The sequence below is a fragment of the Leuciscus leuciscus genome (assembly GCF_965113295.1).
Source record: "Leuciscus leuciscus genome assembly, chromosome: 7".
In the NCBI taxonomy this organism is placed as follows: Eukaryota; Metazoa; Chordata; class Actinopteri; order Cypriniformes; family Leuciscidae; genus Leuciscus; species Leuciscus leuciscus.
The window spans coordinates 4,167,517-4,186,569 of NC_138731.1; the positions used below are offsets into that span (position 1 = coordinate 4,167,517).

Here is a 19,053-nt window from a genome sequence, read left to right on the forward strand (position 1 = left end):
GGGGTTTCTGTGTGTTTCTCCCTCAGATCTGCTTCGAGGTCTTGATTGTGGCATTTATTTGAGGTTTAGAATCCATTATTTCTGTAATTCTTTTGTCTTATATGAATTTAATAAATAACTCTGTCTCGTATTATGTCCAAACATACCGCTTCATCTACGTCAGGTGACCTGTAAATGCGCAAAAACAGTTTCCATTGCAGTTTTGCGAAATATTTCTTTTTCGAATTGCCTGAAAAACCTCATCATGAGAGCGTAAAACCTTAAATGCGATAAATGGGAGTTTTTGCGAAATTGACGTGTTTCCATTGGCCGTATTTTCAATCCGCAATTTCAAATTGCGCAATTTGAAGGGTAATGGAAATGCAGCTAGTGTCAGACTGAACAGAAGGAACATAAATACCGACACAGATTAATAGAACACAGGTGATACAGATGAGGATGATTAACTAAACACAGGTGATACGGATGAACTGATTAAGACAGTGAAGACGACGTGATGACAGGCTGACAAGTCCAATGAAGACAAAACTAAACAGAACACAAATGTTATCCAATATCTAAGTTCATATGTTTTTAAATAGTTCTTCTTATTGTGAGACCACAGTTTGAAGTAATTCGGTAGAATAATGATTTTATGAATGATTTTTTTTTTTTTTTTTTTTTTTACAGTTGTGGCAGATATACATTGTTCCACCTGAACAGTCAACATGGCACCACATATTGTAAGAGTGTCTCATATCCCTCCTGACCACCTTTGCCTGACTTTTCCTCTTCTTTACATCTTTGCAGGAATACAATATGCTCTTCAAATTTACCTTTGCACTAATGTTCCTCTTTACAGGAGAACATACTGTTTTTATTGATTCATTAATATTTCACCACAAAAATATTAATGTCTTGAGGAAAAACTCCAAGACCATGAAAATTCTGTGCAGTCTGGATTACAGTGACATCAGAATTAATAAGTCATAAATATATGTGTTGTATGTAGGTTAAAACTTAACTTGTAAATGAGCATCTGCATTTAAGTTACACATCTACAGCTTTCTATCACTGTGATTTTCATGTTTTTATAAATGCTCGCGCGCGCGCGTGTGTGTGTGTGTGGGGGGGTGTTGACTTCCTGAAGATGATGTGATTTAATGTGCTGTCAGTGCAGTCACAGCACAACTCCATCATGAGAGCACAGAGTCTGGGTGAAATGCCACAAGATGTCATAGTGGGGACTCTATTTCATTTACTTCTACCTGTTTTACTTCTGACCGGTAAGTTAAAGCTTACTTGTAGGTAGTTTGAAAAAAGTTGGCTTGTTAAAACAATCTTAGGTATGTAATAATTTCATAAAAATGTAGCCCATTTTTAGTCAAACGGGAGTAGAGGCAAATATTCTGCTGTCCATACAAAATCTTAGGGAATACGTTCATGTTAATGTGCAGGTAGAACGATTAAAATGTCTCTGCATAGCAGAAATGTTTTATGGTAGTTCTTCTGCATTTTGGTATTGACCAATAACTGGAAGCTAGTATTATTTTCTAGACAAACAGTATTTACCACTTTTACACAATGTAGCATCCGCCATATTTTACACTAATTGTAAATTAGTGCGTAACATTTTGTTTTGCATACCAAGCATTAGGGCTGCTCTATTGACAAAAAATCAATCCCAATTCTAATGGTTTTATTAAACATTAAAAAAACTTGTAGGTGGATTTTCTTAAACTTTGAATATGAATAATTTAAAACATACCAATATGGGTTGCAGAAAGTGAGAAAAGAAGGCTCTTCTAATGACTGTGTGACTTCAGCTATGAACTTCAGGCCATTGGCTGGAAAGATGTGGAAAGAACTTATGACATTACTATCAAATTTATTCATACATTTCTAAAAAAGTAAATATGGAAGAGTATGTAAGTACATTAATGAATATTGGATATGCACTTAAGAGGATAAAATGTTGCAAAGACTGAAGCATTGATTTTCATATTAAGTGTTTTAGTCTTGTATATTTTTAGTGGAAATAAATGTACTGTATGCAAATGTATACATTTTATATGGTTTTAATGCATAAGTGCACATATTTGTCTAGCACATTTTATTAGATTCTGAATAAAACTAACTTATTTTAAAGAACATAAAGGTATTTGGACACATTCAGAGGTGGAAAGAGTACTGAAAATTTGTACTTGTAAAAGTATTGCTACTTAACATTTTCTTCAGCTTAATGAAAGAAAATCCAAGATAATAATATTTGGTCAACCAAAAGTTAAAGAGAATATAGCCAGTACTATTGCTTCCCTAGGAATAACGGTGGAAGACAGTGTGAGGAATCTGGGTGTCATAATCCCTCAGCTTTGATAAACAGATCAAATCTGTTGTAAAAAGTAGCTATCAACTTAGACTGATTTCTAGGTTAAAACTCTTTCTTACTTTTATAAATTTGTAGATTGTTGTTCATGCTTTTATTACCTCAAGGCTGGATTACTGCAACTCCCTCTGTGCAGGGTTCATTCAGTCAGCAACAATTATCTGGTTTGCAGCTTGTACAGAACACCATAGCCAGGCTTCTGACCGGTACAAAAAGACCGGTACAAAAAGGAGGAGATCACATTACTTGTGTTATCCTCTCTTCATTGGCTGCCGGTTCAGTATAGGATTGATTTTAAGATTTTATTTTCGGGTTTAAAGCTCTTCACAACATGTCTCCAATTTATATCAGTAACCTTTTAGGATGTTATACATCGGCTAGGACATGTCGTTGGCAGTCCCTCGTTCAGAGAAGAAGTCAAAGGTTGACCGAGCTTTTACAGTAGTTGCTCCTAAATTGTGGAACAGTCTTCCAATCTGTATTCGGCAGGCTCCATCTATAGAGGTTTTTAGGTCTCAGTTGAAAACAGATCTTTTTAACCTAGTTTTTGAAGGGGACCTTGAGTAATTGTGTGTGTACTGTAGACATGATAATGTGATAGGGTATTTGTGTATAAGCATGTCAATTGTTGGCATTTATTTATTTATTATATGGATTCTTATCTTTTTTCATTTAAAAAATGAAAATCTTTTTTTATAGACTCTTCTTCTAAAACGACTGTGAAGCACTTCTGGCAGAAAAGTTGTTTTTAAATGTGCTATATAAATAAAAATTGAATTTGAAGTTAAGAAATAATTCACTTAATTACAAGTACTGAAAAAATATAAAGTATTGGAAAATGAGTATTTTGCTGAAAATAAATTACTTCAGTTATTTCATTGCAAAGTACTTCAGTTCCCTTTCGTTCAGTCTCTCCGAGTTACGTCAGAGACTGACGAATGGGGGTTTCGCTTAGAAGCCTATCATCTTCGAGTTCTTACAAAACGAGCCAATGGCAAAACAATGCCATGGGTCTGTGGAATTTGCATAGCGCAACTCCGCCCCACCGCGTGGGTATAAAGGAAGCAGCGCGGCAATCTTGCATTATGTTTTTGCATTGGAGCCGAGTGTTCTCTTCACTCCTCTCCACTGCAAGCTGTCGGGTGTTGGTGTGACGCCGTGTTCCAGCGAGATCTCATTTCTGTGCAGTGATCTGCCAACAAGTGTATGTTTCTCCCAGGGCGCTTCAGCACTGAAATCATGTCTATCTTCACTGACTATCACAAGGTCTCCTTTTCACGATTGCTCAGTGGCCTCTTCCGCCTTCTCTGCCCTCGCTGAGGCCGCGGCCAAAGGGTACGCTGGGATTCCCCCCGTAGAGTGTTCTGTGGCAACACAACTGTGTCCCCACAGCGCCTCCACCCAGCGTGGCGACCCTAAGCACCCCTCCAAGGCCTATTGTCTACCAGGCCAGGGTGCTCACTGACATGCACTAGGGTAGGGCTGATCCAGGGCTCTTGGAAGAGCTGCTTGGAGGCGTGAATCATCATGAATAGTAATGTGTTTCACACCTGAGAAAGACAAAGACCCTCCCATAATGGCCCTATCAGGTGGGGCTGTGAGAGAACTATAAACAAAGAATGAGGAGATTTTAAAAAATAATGGCTTTTTGATTGTTTGGATTTATTTACAACACAACATAATCCAAAGATACACAACAAAGGACAAAAAAAGCACATTATTGAACACATTGATCTGAAGACAGAGACTTGAACAGTCACAATACTTTGTGCCATTCCTGAAACATAGTACATACCTGTCATTTCCAAGGTGTTTGATTTGTCCATTTTACCATGGTCATGTACAGAGTCTCATGTGAATGTTGAAGTCAGCAGGACTTCAGTGGCATCTGTATTAAAAAAAATAAAAACAAAACTGTGAACATGCTGAGATCAAGAGAATCTATAGGGCTGCACGAATTTGGGAATTCATTTTAGATTTTTCTGGTTAAAATTGCAATTTAAAAATTACATTATTTACATCATTTCAAAAAAGAGACTTCAAGCTTTGTAAAGACATATGTTTCATGGCAAGCATTCGCTGAGTTACAGATCAGTTTCTGTCGCGTTTCAGAATGAACTTCACATTTGGAGAGACGGCAGAACGCGCATCATGTTTATTTTCTTTATTTTACAAAAAACTCAACATTTTGTTTTCATTATTAGTGTACACAAATAAAAGAACACATTTAACAGTTTTGAATGATGTATAACACTTGCCTGTGTGACAAAAATGTGTTATTTGAGTCTCTTTTACACTTATAAGAAAAAAAGGGAGACAATCGCGCCGGCGCGACAGCTGACCCCAGAGAGTTAACCTAGTTGATATGTGCGAGGCTCAGCGAACCCGCTTCCTCAACTCCCCCATATCCCAGGCTGGCCTCTTCGGCGGCGCGGTCGAGGACTCTGCCCAACAGTTCTTGGTCTCCCAGAAGCAGACTGAGGCGATCAAACATGTTCTGACCCTGCTGCCAGCTGCTGCCACCCAGCCACCAGCTCAGACGTCTCAGTCCGCTCTCCACAGAGGGCGCCCTCCTGCGACTTCAACCCCTCCTGCCCGACCCCAGCAGCAGCCTTCACTCGGGCCGCGCCATGCAGGTAGTCGCAGGAAGGCGCCCCAGCATGTACCAGCCCCACAGCCTGCCGAATGGCAGGCGATGCGGGGCTCCCGTTACGGGCAGCTCAGAGATGGGTTGCAGTTCTTTCAAGGGAGTGGTTGCAGGGCCACTCCTTCTCAGGGCCAGAACCTCTTCTTCCAAAGAACTGACATTCCCATCTCTGAGCCCCTAGAGGCCGCAGATGTCAGTGTGCGACACTCCGCCTCGTCACTGACGTCCCCTTCTGTCGCTGACCCGTCAGAGCAGGCCCCCACGGAATGCTCGTCCTTCCTTGGCCTCCTCTGTCAGGACGCGGCATTTGACCGTGCCCCCACACTAGGACACTCCGCCCCCCACGTCTGGGCTGGTCATTTCCACTTTGCTGCCCAATCGTGGGTACTTCTGTGGTTCACATGACCCCGCTGGTTCAGTTTTTGGAGCTTCCCAATCTGTTCCGCTGGCTTGCGAGAACCATCAGGCTCGGCTATGCGAGTCACTTTGCACGGTCTCCTGCCAGCTTCTGGGGAGTCCATTACATCATGGTCGGTGGCTATGCCCCTGTCATGCGGAGGTCGCCACCCTACTGGCGAAGGGAAGACCCCAGAAAATGCCAGATCGGGTCCGTGCTCTCCTTCCTCCAAGAAGGGTTGGAATGAAGGCTGTCTCCTTCCACCCTCAAGGTTTACTAGGCCGCTATCTCAGCCTACCATGTCCTCCTGGAGTCGAAAACAATAGGTCAGCACGACCTGGTCATCGGGTTCCTGAAGGGAGCCAGGAGATTAAATCCTCCTCACGCTCCCCTCGTACCCTCTTGGGACCTCGCAGTGGAGTGGTCTTATCTGCCCTGTATAGAGCTCTCTTTGAGCCTTTGCAATCAGTTGAGCTTAAGTTCCTCTCTATGAAGACAGCGCTCCTGGTTGCATTGGCCTCCATCAAGAGGGTAGGGGACCTGCAGGCATTTTCAGTTGACGAAGCGTGCCTAGAATTGTGCCCTGGATACGTGCCCAAGGCTCCCACCACTCCCTTTTGAGATCAGGTGGTGAACCTGCAAGCACTGCCCTTGGAGGAGGCAGACCCAGCCTTGGCACTGCTCTGTCCAGTATGCGCCCTCCGTGCCTACATAGACAGAACACAGTGTTTCAGGACCTCAGACCAGCTCTTTGTCTGTTACGGTGGGAAGCTGAAGGGAAAGGCTTTCTCCAAGCAAAGGTTGTCTCACTGGATAGTGGACACCATTGCTTTGGCATACCAGCAGTAAGGTTGTCCATGCCCCCTTGGGCGACCCCCACATGTGTATATCCACTGTAAGCCTCTCTGAGCGTGTGTCTTTCCCTTGGCAAGCCACCTTGCCACCCCTGGGGTTGAAAGATTCCACCCTGCGGGCTGGACACCCCAGTGCTCTCCATATGCAGCCCCCTTCTGGGTCATATGTGTATTCTGTAAGTCCTCCCTTCATGCAGGCATTGTGTTGCATATTTCCCCTGAGATATGCTTCCCACCCTACCTTGGTATTCCTGTTTTAAGTAGGAGTCCTTCGTCCGTGCTAGTCTCACGACAGGGAGCTCAGACTTGCGCAGGGCACTGGAAGACAGCCTCTGTGGCGTGATTGAATTAGGACCCCCATTCGTCAGTCACTGATGTAACTCGAAATTTTCCAGCTTTCCGTGTTTTCATTCTTTATACAGTAGGGGGCGCTGTTACGCATCTTCTAAAAGATGACTGATCAAAACACGAAATATGCATATGTAAAGTAACACGATCATCAACATTATTAAACAGCATATAAATCAAAACTGCCTAATGTTACTGAATGAAATGTTGACCCAGGACGAGCTATAGGGCTGAGAAGCTTTGGAGGTGTTGATGAACTCGATCTACTCCATCTGTGTTTTGATCATCGTTCCGAATCCCATATGAATGTAGTCTTTGACAAAAACATGTTTTTCTCAGCTTTTTGCTCAAAATGTTGCTTTTTTTTTAAATGAAACTTACCCACATTCAAGTGTTGATAAAAAAGGAATGCATGAAGCTAGAATAATTATAATTTTTTGTTTAAAAGCAGAGGGTCTGTTCTTTCTTTTGATATAGTGCATGATAGTTATTCATACAACAAAATATTATGGGTGCCATGAAAGTTTTGTGAAAATGATCAAAAACGCTTGCGGGGAAAAATCTCACCTGTAGGTCTTGGACATGGCTGAAAGCATATCTGGTGGGCCATAGAACCATTTTGATGACATTAGCAGAACTAAGGCTACCCTGATGTTTTGGAAGGTAATATGTCTGCTGGTGGTTGAGAGACAACATGAGGGTCAACACTTCTCATCTGATGAGCATACCTAATAATCAGGGTCTTCCTCAATATGATCGTCTGTCTCAGACACATTCTTCTCTGTCACTTTCTCTGTAAAAAAAAAAAAAAACTGTGACAAAATATCATTGACAGAAAACCTTTGCTTAGATGTCATTTTCAATTGAGAGAGAGAGCCCACAGAGCACAAAGAGAAACGGTTTAGAAGGCTTCTGTTCAAGCTTTTATGTTTGCTCCTCCCCTATGTTTGGTAAATCCCGAGAATTATGTTTTCCCCTCCTCCATGGCATGGGAAATATCAGTGGTTGTCGCAATACTACAGGTATGCTTATGTTAGGTTAGAGCCCTACAACAGAGGGAAATGTTTTTGAATATTATATTGCATATATAAAAGTATAGTCAATATTCTAAAAGTATTGCATGTTATAGTCACCTCGATATCATCCAAAACAACCAAAACAAATGTGTGTAAAATTTTGACTTTTCTTACGTTTTATACTGCTAAAAGTGCTTGGGCTTAAATTGACTCCAAAGAACACAGATGCTACAAAATGTTTGCAGGACTACAGAAAATATCATGATGTTGATTTTATGTTTACCGAGTTGTACCCATTAAATTAGGAAAAGTAATTTAATCAGAAGCAAAAAAAAAAAAAAAAAAAAAAAGAGAAATGATGTCAATCATGTATTTACAGACATTAAACATTAAACGGATCAAATTGATCATAACTTTAAGCAAAGATAATCATCTGCATTCGGGGCGAATTCCAAACTGCGTTTTTGCACCCTTGAAGGGCACTATCGAGAAGGGGAGGCCATTTGTAGGGGCGAAAGTGAACAACTGAATCCTTCACGAAGTGCCCCTCCATAAGTCTGTTAGCGTAAAAAGTAATTTAATTGTTTCTGGTCATGTGATCCAGGGTGACAAGTCACTGCCTAGCTTTGTCGTTGTAACATTCCATGTGAAGCTAATGGGGAAATGATGTGGTATTCATTGTTTCTTTCGCCAAGTACATTCCAAATGACTTCATTATGACACACAAGTGCTCTGCTCCCTCCAAAGTCTCCACTTCAAGGGCTCTGAACTTGTGTGAGTAGTAGGGCATAGGGATGCTCACTTCTGATTGGAATTTGCCCTTAATCTGATATAACTGGATTACAAGGTTATGAGATGCAAGAGATGGGTATTTAATCTAGATTTAAACTTGGAGAGCGAGTCTGAGCCCCGGACATTATCAGGAAGGCTATTCCAGAGTTTAGGAGCCAAATGTGAAAATGCTCTCCCTCCTTTAGTGGACTTAGATATTCTAGTTACTATCAAAAGACCAGAATTTTGTGACCTTAAAGAGCGAGATGGATTGTAAGGCGATAGAAAATTAGTTAAATACACAGGAGCTAAACCGTTTAGGGCCGTAAAGGTCAGTAGCAATACTTTGTAATCAATTCGGAACTTAAAACTGAAGGTAACGTCAGGTAGATAAAATTGGTGTTCTGTGATCATATTTTCTTGACCTAGTAAGAACTCTAGCAGCTGCATTTTGGACTAACTGTAGTTGTGTATTGAGGATGCAGGAGATCTAGTGTAGAGGTCATAACTTTTCTGATTCAGAAACAGATAGCATGTTCCGTAGCTTAGCAATGTTTCTGAGGTGGAAGAAGGCTGTTTTTGTAACATATGAAATATGATTTTGCTGTCTAATATAACACCCAGGGCCCTATTTTAACGATCTGAAACGCAAGTGTCAAGGCAAAGCGCAAGTAACTTTGTGGGCGGGTCTCGGCGCTGTTGCTATTTTCCCGGCGGGATAAATGCCTCTTGCGCCCGGCGCAAATCTAAAAGGGGTTGGTCTGAAGTAGCTTCATTATTCATAGGTGTGGTTTGGGCGTAACGTGAAATAAACCAATCAGAGCGACATCTCACATTCCCTTTAAGAGCAGGCGCGTTTGTTCTAAAGCGGATTCCTATTATAACGGCGGATTTGCCAGGCGCGCGCCAGGAGCGGTTCACAGCCGAGGAGAGCAACGTTCTCGTCAGGGACATTGGGGATGGAGAAACCCACCCAAATTAACTTCGGTTAAACAGGCGTATGATAATTTGGGTAAATGTGTAAGCTAGATGTATGCTTTTATAATAAATTGTCTGTTTATCTATCTATCTATCTATCTATCTATCGTAATAATGTATGATTTGCAAAAATGAAAACTGCTGCTTCTGTGTAGATGAGAGAATCAAAGTGCGCGTTGTACACACGCTACATTGATTATGGCCAAGCATTCACCCTTAAAATAGCATATGAATAACATGCACAACGCGCCACTGACTTTAAACTATTTTTTCCTGGTTAGTGGCGCAATTGTTTTCTAAACCTGCAAAATAGCATGAAGGAACGTTTGCGCCGGAACACGCCGCCTCTTTGCGCTGAACCGCCCCCGGGAGCGCAAGTGTATTTCTTAACTTACCGACGTGCGTCTGAGGAGGGAAAAGTCCGCTTTGCGCGGGTGCAAAATAGGAATGATACATGCGTCGGTGTACAAAGTCAATTGCGCTGAGTGCAAGATAGGGCCCCCAGTCTTATATTTATTTAATAGAAGAAAATTACTGGTCATCCAATATTTTATATCTTTAACACACTCTGTCAACTTGTATAATTTAGATAATTCATCTGGTCTTGATGAATCTGGTCGAGTATCTTTGGTATAACAGTGGAAACTAATTCCATGTTTTCTTATAATTTTACCAAGTGGCAGCACATATATTGAAAATAGCAGAGGGCCTAACACAGATCCTTGCGGCACTCCATAATTTACTGACATTATCTTACATTTTTCCCCATTTAAAAAGACAAAATGATAACGGTTAAATTAAACTCAAACAAACTGGGAGACATTTTTCAGCTACTTGTGAACTGTTTGAAGCCACTAGCACTGAGTGGAACGGCACTGATTCTTCTTCCTGTAAAAAGCTGTCTGCAAGTTGGGGAAGACTATTCCAGACTAAGTTACTTTATCTACAGTATTCGTGTAATAACTCTTGCTAATTTACTGACCAGTGATTTGTGATTATGGTTAAGACCATTACATATTTTGCCATTTTTGGCTTGGCCTATTTTTTTCTGCCCATGAGTGTATGTTTGTTTCATTGGGCAACGTGGTGCGTGTTTCTGTGTAAATTTGTTGTGTTGGGAACGATTTGAAAATCCGGTAATGTGTAATCCTCAGTCATTTAGTGTATGATGCCCAGTTTGCTAAGTAAAGGTGACTTGACTTGTAGTGTGGAGCCATGTAGTGTATTCTAGCACTTAGTGAAATTCTTTTTCTCACATATTTTCTAAACCGGTGTGTGTAGTAAAAATGTCTGACTGAATAACTCCATAGGCATCTTGTAGTAGACATCAAACCTCTTTTCTAGAGTTAATTCCACATTAACTGGACCAGTCTGAAATTTTTTTTCCGGTTATGAGACCATTTTTTTTTTTTTTTTTTATGTTGTAAATATTTCAATAATGCTGAAATATAATTGGTCTTTAAATCAGGTTTTGGTCTTTCCCCATTCAAGTAAATAGGAGCTACACATGCATTCTATTGCCTTATAAAGCATTGCTGTGTGATGGCGTTGCCAAGATGTTCCTCAAATGAATCGACTTGAATCGAAAATCTTGAACCAGGGAATTTGGTGTTACAATAAATGTATGGAATATTAATATTCAAGTGTTTAAGTTGAATTAATTTAACATTTCGAAAGAATATATATATATTTTTTGTTCATAATTTGAACAAATATTTTCAAAGAGAAACTCTATTATTAAAATACCACATTGCATGCCGTTTCCTTTCCTGTTTGGTTAAAATATGCTCTTGCCGATAAATAACTTGAATCTGGGAAATTATTTCTGGAATTTTGCCACTAAATATCATGGTAGCAGAAAAAAACATAGAATAATGATGCCAACTGATAATGTATTCTTATGTCTCTTATACTTTTTCCTTTACTTATACTGTAAAACTTTTCTCCCCACAGCAATATCACTGAGGTACAATGGGCTGTCAGTCGTGTATCTTTTTTTCCTTCTGTCCGTACCGCTGTTGCCCAGTCCAGACTTGGCTACTATGAAGGGTAAGTGAGAATCAGTAATGCTTTGTCTATAGTAAGGTAATGTTTAAGGTAATGTACTGTAATATTTTGTGACAGCTTTTCCTATAGATACGACAAAAAGAGTATCTGTAGTAGTGTGTGTGTGTGTGTGTGTGTGTGTGTGTGTGTGGTGGCACACAGTGTATTTTTTTTAGTTTTGGTTGGTATTCTTCTCAATTCAGCAAACATTGTTAAAGGTCTAGCCATCTCATCAATGATGCATTACAATAATTCCAGAGAGTTGTGCTGTCAGCAGAGTCAAGCTACAGAGATTACCTGCAAGTGGACATTTGGTTGAGTGCTTTATAGATCCATATAATCCTGTCAGACATTTTCTCACATATTTCCCTATATTTCCTCTGTCTTTGCTTTAAACTAATTTACACACACACACACACACACACACACACACACACACACACACACACACACACACACACACACACACACACACACACACACACACACACACACACACACACAGTGTTTACTGTAAAATGTAAGTTAAGGATGGTATAATTGTATAAGGTCTCAGCTGAAAAAAAAGATGACAAAGCTTTTAGAAAAAAATTAGGCAATCAGTAACACATTTGCTGCATCAGCTAAGTGTTTTCACAAATATAATTGATTTATTGCTAAATAATCAAAATCTAACACTTTATCCAACCAAGATGATACAGCATTCTCATTTCCCATACTTTTACAAGGACTAATGATGTTAAATATCCTGTGGGGGAAAGCACAGGATAAAATGATTAACTGCCAGAATTAGCAGTGTTAAAAAATAATAAAAGAGAGTGCAGAGCGGGGTCCAAAATGTATTAAAGTGCATTAAATTCAAGATCCAACAAATCCAATAAATTTGATCAAACACAATAAAAAACATTGTGGTTTTTAATGTTTTTTTTCTTTACAGCTATTGCAAAAGCTGTTTTGTTCATTAAAAGACAGACTATATAGATAAGACATTTATTATTGATTTTTTACAGTGCCAATAGTGTTACATTTATTACACTGCCTTCGAGATGCTGGGATAGGTTAAATGTAGTTTTAGAGTAGATTTTATTATAATATATATTTATTACTTTTATTTTACAGAACAATAGTAAAATTACAGTACAAATATTGTTATGTCTGTCTTAATTTATTAATTTCACTAAGTGCAAATAGCAATAGATGCTACTTATGATATGTTTAAGATGGGTTTCTTTTGTAATTGTGTCTGGCTTCCCTTCGCTGAGTTATTTTCCCACTCTGTTTGATTTTCCATCTAGATCTGGCATAATCTGTTCATAAACTGTTGAGATACAGTAAGTGTTCCTGTCAACTATTGAAGTGAATGTAGTGAAGCAGGATATACAGGGCAGTAAACGTCAGAATAAACTTCACTTTTATAGTGAACACAAGGCATTCTGTTCCTTTTTAGAGAAAGATCACTAAATGTGTTATAGTTGGATTTTGTCATTTGTGAGGATGAAGTAGTGACATATACTGTATAAAGGACAATATAGTATGCACTATTGCTTCCATGAACTGTTTCATTTCCTCACCTGGCATGAAATGATTTTCTGCTGTGCGAGAAAGACCCAACTCATCCATGTGGGTCTAAAAAACGTTGTTTTTTCTTTCGTTTTTTTTTAAACATTGGGTCTTTTTTTTAAATAGTGACGGGTTATTTTAGTACCTACTGTATTTAACCAAGCGTAACTGTCACACTCGTGTTCAGGCAGCAAGACGAAGACGGATCAAGATCAAAACACTCAAAAGTTAAATAATTCCTTAAGCAGGCAGACAAGTGACAGGACACACAACTTAACATAACGTTGATAGGACAGAGAATGAATGTGAGGGACCAACTTATATAGCAAACACAAATGAGGATGATTAATAGAACACAGCTGAACCAAATTAACTTATAATGATGGTGACCATGGTAACAAAGGAGTGGCGGGAAAACTGAATAAAGGAAAACATGTGACTAATGAAAACAAACTGAACATAATAGTGACATAACGCCCCCTCGGAGTAGGCATGACCTCGCGCCGTAAGAAGAACAATATAAACAGATGAGGGAGGGTGGAGGTTTTGGAGGCGGGCGAGGAGCTGGAGAAGGGCTGGAAAGGAGGAGCAGGCAGAGGGCTGGCAGAAACAGGCAGAGACTACACGAAGGAACAGATGGAGGGAGCATCTCTGGGGGTGATGACGGGTAGAGTGGCCAGATAGACGACAGGCAGACAACACAAAAGGATGGTGATGGTAGGACGACGATCCCCTGGCGGCGACGATGGTGGTTGGCCGATGGCACAGCCCCAAAGCTCCCCAGTGCTCACAGCCCATGGCGGAGTCGGAGGAGGGAGGATCCAAGATGGTGTTAAGCCCACAACACACCAAGCCGACACCGACGAACTAGGGGCGACAAACACAGACTGCAGGGTCGGCTCACGTCAGCAAGCCGACGCTCGACACCCGATGGCCGTTCTGCGCCTGCGTAAAGGGAAAGACCTTTCCGTACCAGCAGGTGGCAGTAGTCTGTTTTAGTTACTCAAAGTGGGAAACCGGAAGAGCTACAGGGATACAAAACATAAGCTAAGGTGCCTTAAATGGCAGATCAGAATCTCGTTCACCACAGACGGATTCGTGAAATTTTTGAAATATCTGACACGTTGCAAATGGCACTGGCGTTGTCAGCCCTTGGTATTTTGCTTGTGGAAGAGGAAAGGAAGAAGCGGAGGCGAAAAATAAGCAAAAGTGCACTAAATGGGTGAAACCATGGATACTCTTTCCCGAACCGGTGTCAAGAGCTCAAGTTAGCTGAAACCTCCGATTTTAAAAATACACACATACACACAACACAAAACACTAACAAATGTGATTTTTTTTTTTTTTTTTTTTTACTATGGACTATTGAAAAATAACAAAAAAGTTTTCTAAAGACCTCATTTGCCAAAAAAGGAAATCTTACCTGACTTACAAGTTTATTTTTGATCTCACGCCCCAGTTCAGCTTTTGCCACATGGTTAACATAACATTTTTCTGTACTGTCATACAAAGCCGGCCTTTCCTTGATCATACTGATCAATTCTTCTTCACTTGCCTCGTTCCAGACAGCCATATCTTTTTAAAATATTCACGTATCGGAATGAGAAATGCAAAGCAAATGAGAAGAGCGTTATGTGTGTTCCCTCTTGACTTCGTCGTTTACTTGCTTCGTCACCTCTGGTTTTTTTTTTTCTCGTGCACTGGTTCACTAGCTGAACAGCCAATCAGAATTATCAGATGGCCCGACTAACCGATGAGCTCCGACGTCGATTCAACATGTCAAATCGGCCGAAAAAAGCCGATGGGGAACAACTTCAGCCGACGATGCGGAACACAGTGAGAAAACTTATTCGGCCGACGCACAAAAACTGCCCGACGTTCGACCGTCGGTTTGGTGTGTTCCGGGCTTTAAGATGTCCATCCTTCGGATGAGACGTTAAACCGAGTTCCTGACTCTCTGTGGTCATTAAAAATCCCATGATGTCCTTCGGAAAAGAGTAGGTGTGTAACCCTGGCATCCTGGCCAAACTTGCCCAGTGGCCTCTGTCCATCATGGCCCCCTAATCATCCCCATATACTGATTGGCTTCATTACTCATTAGTATTCATGCACTGTATGAGACCTAGCTTTCTGGGCTCTACTAATGATTTTCTGGGCTATAATAATGAAATGAGCTCCCTTTTGCATCTTCTTGCACTTGAATATTTAATTTGTCAAGGCTTAAACTTTCCTGATAATGCAGCTCTGTTGCATCGTTCACATTCATGTTTTCACATTATTGCAATGTTAGAATTCATACCACCGGCGAGTGACACCATATACCTGCCAACACCGGTTTTTACTTGCATTTGGCTCTTCATTTTAGTCCTTGATTATAACTATCAAGCACAGGCCAGATACAATTGCTTTCTGAAAGAGAAATCTGAGGAGTGATGATGCATCATTTTGAGGCTCCGGTAATGCTAGTGCCATCAGCCAATTAATTTTTGGGTGCACCCACAGTGTCTGTTATGGACACAGCATCGAATTAACCTATGGAAGGGAACCTAACAACTGGAATTTGTAAGATCATATGTGAAAATGTTAATGCAATGAATTGACTGTTGCAAAATTGTTTCTGTTTGTATATGCAGGGAGAACTGGCAGTTTTCTTCGTGCTCTTTGCTCCACTGGAGTAATATTTTTGGCATTGCAGTGTGGGATGCAAATCACCTTCACATATATTCCCAAGGACGGTAAGATATTTTCTTATTTGTGCAAGTATTGTTATTATTGCTTAAAAGTATCTCACAGTTAAACATATAAAAGTAATTGTGAAAGTTTAAGATAGGAGATAAAGTCAAACTGTGAAAAAGTTGACCAACCAAGTGTTATTTTAGTATTATTTATATAGTATTTTTTATTTTTATTTTTTTTTATTTACACCTGGTCTTTTCACGATCAGATAGCTATCAGATCACAGAAAACGCGTGCAGTGGCCTGGTGTAAACAGCCCCTAAGATATTAACACACAATCATCTTCATTAAAAGTCTTTTTTTTTTTTTTTTGTTAAATATCAAATGTCCAGGATTCAGGTAAAAAAAAAAAGAAAATTCAAAACGATGCAGGTGTCATATAGGTGTCATTATCCCTTTACACAGGACAAGTGGTTAGGAGAATGAATTGATGAATGTAAAGTCACGATTACATGAACTCCCTAATCACTTTACTTACTTTGAAGTGGAAAAGGGCTTCCATATTCATCAGCTTTTTGAAAAGTTGTCAAGTTTTCTATTTACCCTAACTTATCCATGCATAATAATACATGCTTTTTATTCATCAGCGACTGGTCCATGGGACAACATTTACTTTCACCTTGGCATTGTCAGGTATGAAACATATGAATTCTTTCAATTGAGAATTTCAATTTTATTCAAAATGCCAAATAACTGTGCTAAGTATAATATAATTGTTCAAACCCAGCAAAAATATTAACATTTTTCCCCCTCTTATTTTGCATGAAACCTCAGTTCCATGAGATGAAGGGAACAAGGCAATTGGTGAATTTAGAACCACATAATAGCGTTTTACTACTGTTTCTGTCATAAAAAGATATTGTATTAGTAGAAAGAGTAGTAAAATAGTATGCGGTTCTGAACTCAGCAATTGTGTCATACATTTGGCCAGTTATGTTTGAGCCCACATTTCTTGGCACAAGTGGTGTCCATATAAGGTGGCAGTGAACACCATTTCCTGAGATTCTGCCCAGAAGGAAGCTATAACTCTTGTAAAATGGGGTCTCATTCGAATGGGACATTGTAATCCTTACAAGCTTTTCCAAAACAACAACAACAACAAAAAAAAAACAGTTACTTGCCATAGAATCAGGTTAACAATCCAGTGCACTTCAAGTATTCACAATAGAGGTTAGAAACATAAGAACGGAGTGTTTAAATGAGTGATTCCTCCGAGCTAAAAGGTGGATGGGAGAAGCCTGTAGTGTAACCTTCTAGGGCCAGTTGTTCAAAACATTTAATCTGGATCAAAATGATCAGAATTCGGAAATCCCATTTTTTCCTATTCAGGATCAGGTAATCCGTCTTTTATGCCAGTTTTTCAAAGCAACATTGGACTGGATCACCCTGATCCAGATACATAGTTTTCAAGATTACCAAATCCAGATTACCAGTGCTCTAAATGGGACAACATATCACAATGTGGGCTACCGGAACAGGTAGAAGAGCCAACATGGGGTCACTGTAAGTGTTTCTTATTTTGAGACAAAACACAAAAATAACATGAACATCCACTTCCATTCATAATTTCTTTTATGACCCCTCATCTGAGCCACAACAAATAAAAAACACATATACATTAACAAATACATTGTGGATATTTTGAAAACGTCTTAAAAAATAAAATGGCTAAATGTCCAATAGTTAACAAAATAAAGAATGTTCAGGGTTCTTCTTCATCTGAGGATGAGAGACCAGCATTTCCAAGCCCTGCTTTTAGGAGGCGGATCTGAAGTTTCGCTTTGGTTTGCTGCAGTTTGGTCAGCTTGATTTGTTCCTCTGCCAGGAGTATCTGTGCTTCTGCTCTTTCAGTTTCTCGTTTAAGAAGTGATTCATAGGCATCATCATTATTATTTGGCAAAGGACGCTTCAAGCCTCTTTTCTGAGCTCCTGTGACTGCTCTACCAGTGAGGATCCAGGTTGTTCTTCAATAATAGGGCTGAGATCCAGAATGAATGTTTCCTCTGCATTAGGAGGAACTGGCCCACTTTCCTCTACAGTCGTAGGCTCACCATCCCCTACAACACCTTGAATCCCGTGCAGAGCTTTAGAGTTCTCACCTCCATGTGTCCAGAACCACATCTGTGTATTCACCTTTCTTGAAGGGTTTGTTGCCTGTTTGGGTGTTTTTTGCTTCAGCAAGGTCCTTTGTTGCTCTGGCCCTCAGATTCTTCCATCTATATTTCACTTGCTCCAAGGTCCTCTTCTGGCCAGACCCCATTGCATTCACATTCTGGGTGATTTCAACCCAAAAGTCTTTCTTCCTTTTGTTAGTCACCATTCCACCCACAACAGAGCTTCCTACTATTGAGGCATAATGGCACTTAACACCCTCCAGCAGTGCATGGGTTTCTGCAACAGTGAAATTTGGTCCATTTGAGTCCATGGTTCCACCTCATCTGTTGTAGAGAACATAGTATTTATAGGCCTTGGGCATGATTGATTTAATTGAACACAAGCCACAGCACGTCAGCCAATTGGTGTGTGGGTATTTGACAGCCATCTTATATTCAGCCTTTCTCAGAGGACTTAGAGAGAGGCACTGACATGGCAGGTATTGTCCATCGCTAGCACCGTTTTGGTGGAAGAGGATACCGTCAAAGGGTGTATGTTGAGCGTGCACAACCACTGGAGCAATACACCACTGAAGAACTGTATGCTCGCTTTCACTTTGGGAATGCTGATATTAAGTAAATTGCAGACCTTGTCAGGCCAAACTTCAACGGAGAACCCGAAGGAGTCACAGTCTGTCTGTGGAAGAACAGGTCCTTATTGGTCTGCGCTTCTATGCATCTGGGATTTTCTACCAAGTTGTTGGTGACAATATAGGAGTTGACAAATCAACTGTGAGTGATGTAGTGAAAGCTGTGTCAATTGCATTGGCTAGCCTGGTCAATCAGTTTGTTTCACTTCCAAAGGATGTCCAGATTGCCCAGACCAAGCACAAGTTTTTTTTCTTTTGGGGAACATGCCCTGTTGTTGTTGTTGTTGTTGTTGTTGTTTGGATCAAAGTTATCCAAATCCTACTGACAAGTTTTGAACAACACAAACTGAAGGTTTGATCCACATTTAAAACTAGGATTGGATTCCGGGATCTAATCTGATTTCAGATTCCTTCTTTCCCTTTTGAACAACCCATTTTCAAGATTTGATCCCATCCGATAACCAAAATCCGATCAGCTTACCTTTGAACAACTGACCCCTAAGCCTTAAAAGGGTGAAAAACATTTTACTTTGTAGCCCCTCCTGGGCTCAAAAACACTCATGTGCTCCAAACACCAAGCAGGAGACATCCA

At 40.3% G+C, this 19,053-nt stretch overlaps 1 protein-coding gene across 1 annotated transcript in view; it reads left to right on the top strand.

Moving 5' to 3' along the window:
- The first annotated feature begins 1,190 nt into the window (after positions 1 to 1,190).
- Positions 1,191 to 19,053, top strand: part of LOC309503494 (piezo-type mechanosensitive ion channel component 2) — a 127,433-nt gene continuing 109,570 nt past the window's right edge. Inside the window, 4 exon segments of the mRNA XM_082176334.1 lie at positions 1,191 to 1,265; positions 11,330 to 11,425; positions 15,616 to 15,717; positions 16,306 to 16,351. Coding sequence (XP_082032460.1) covers positions 1,202 to 1,265; positions 11,330 to 11,425; positions 15,616 to 15,717; positions 16,306 to 16,351 — 308 coding nt within the window. The 5' untranslated portion in view covers positions 1,191 to 1,201.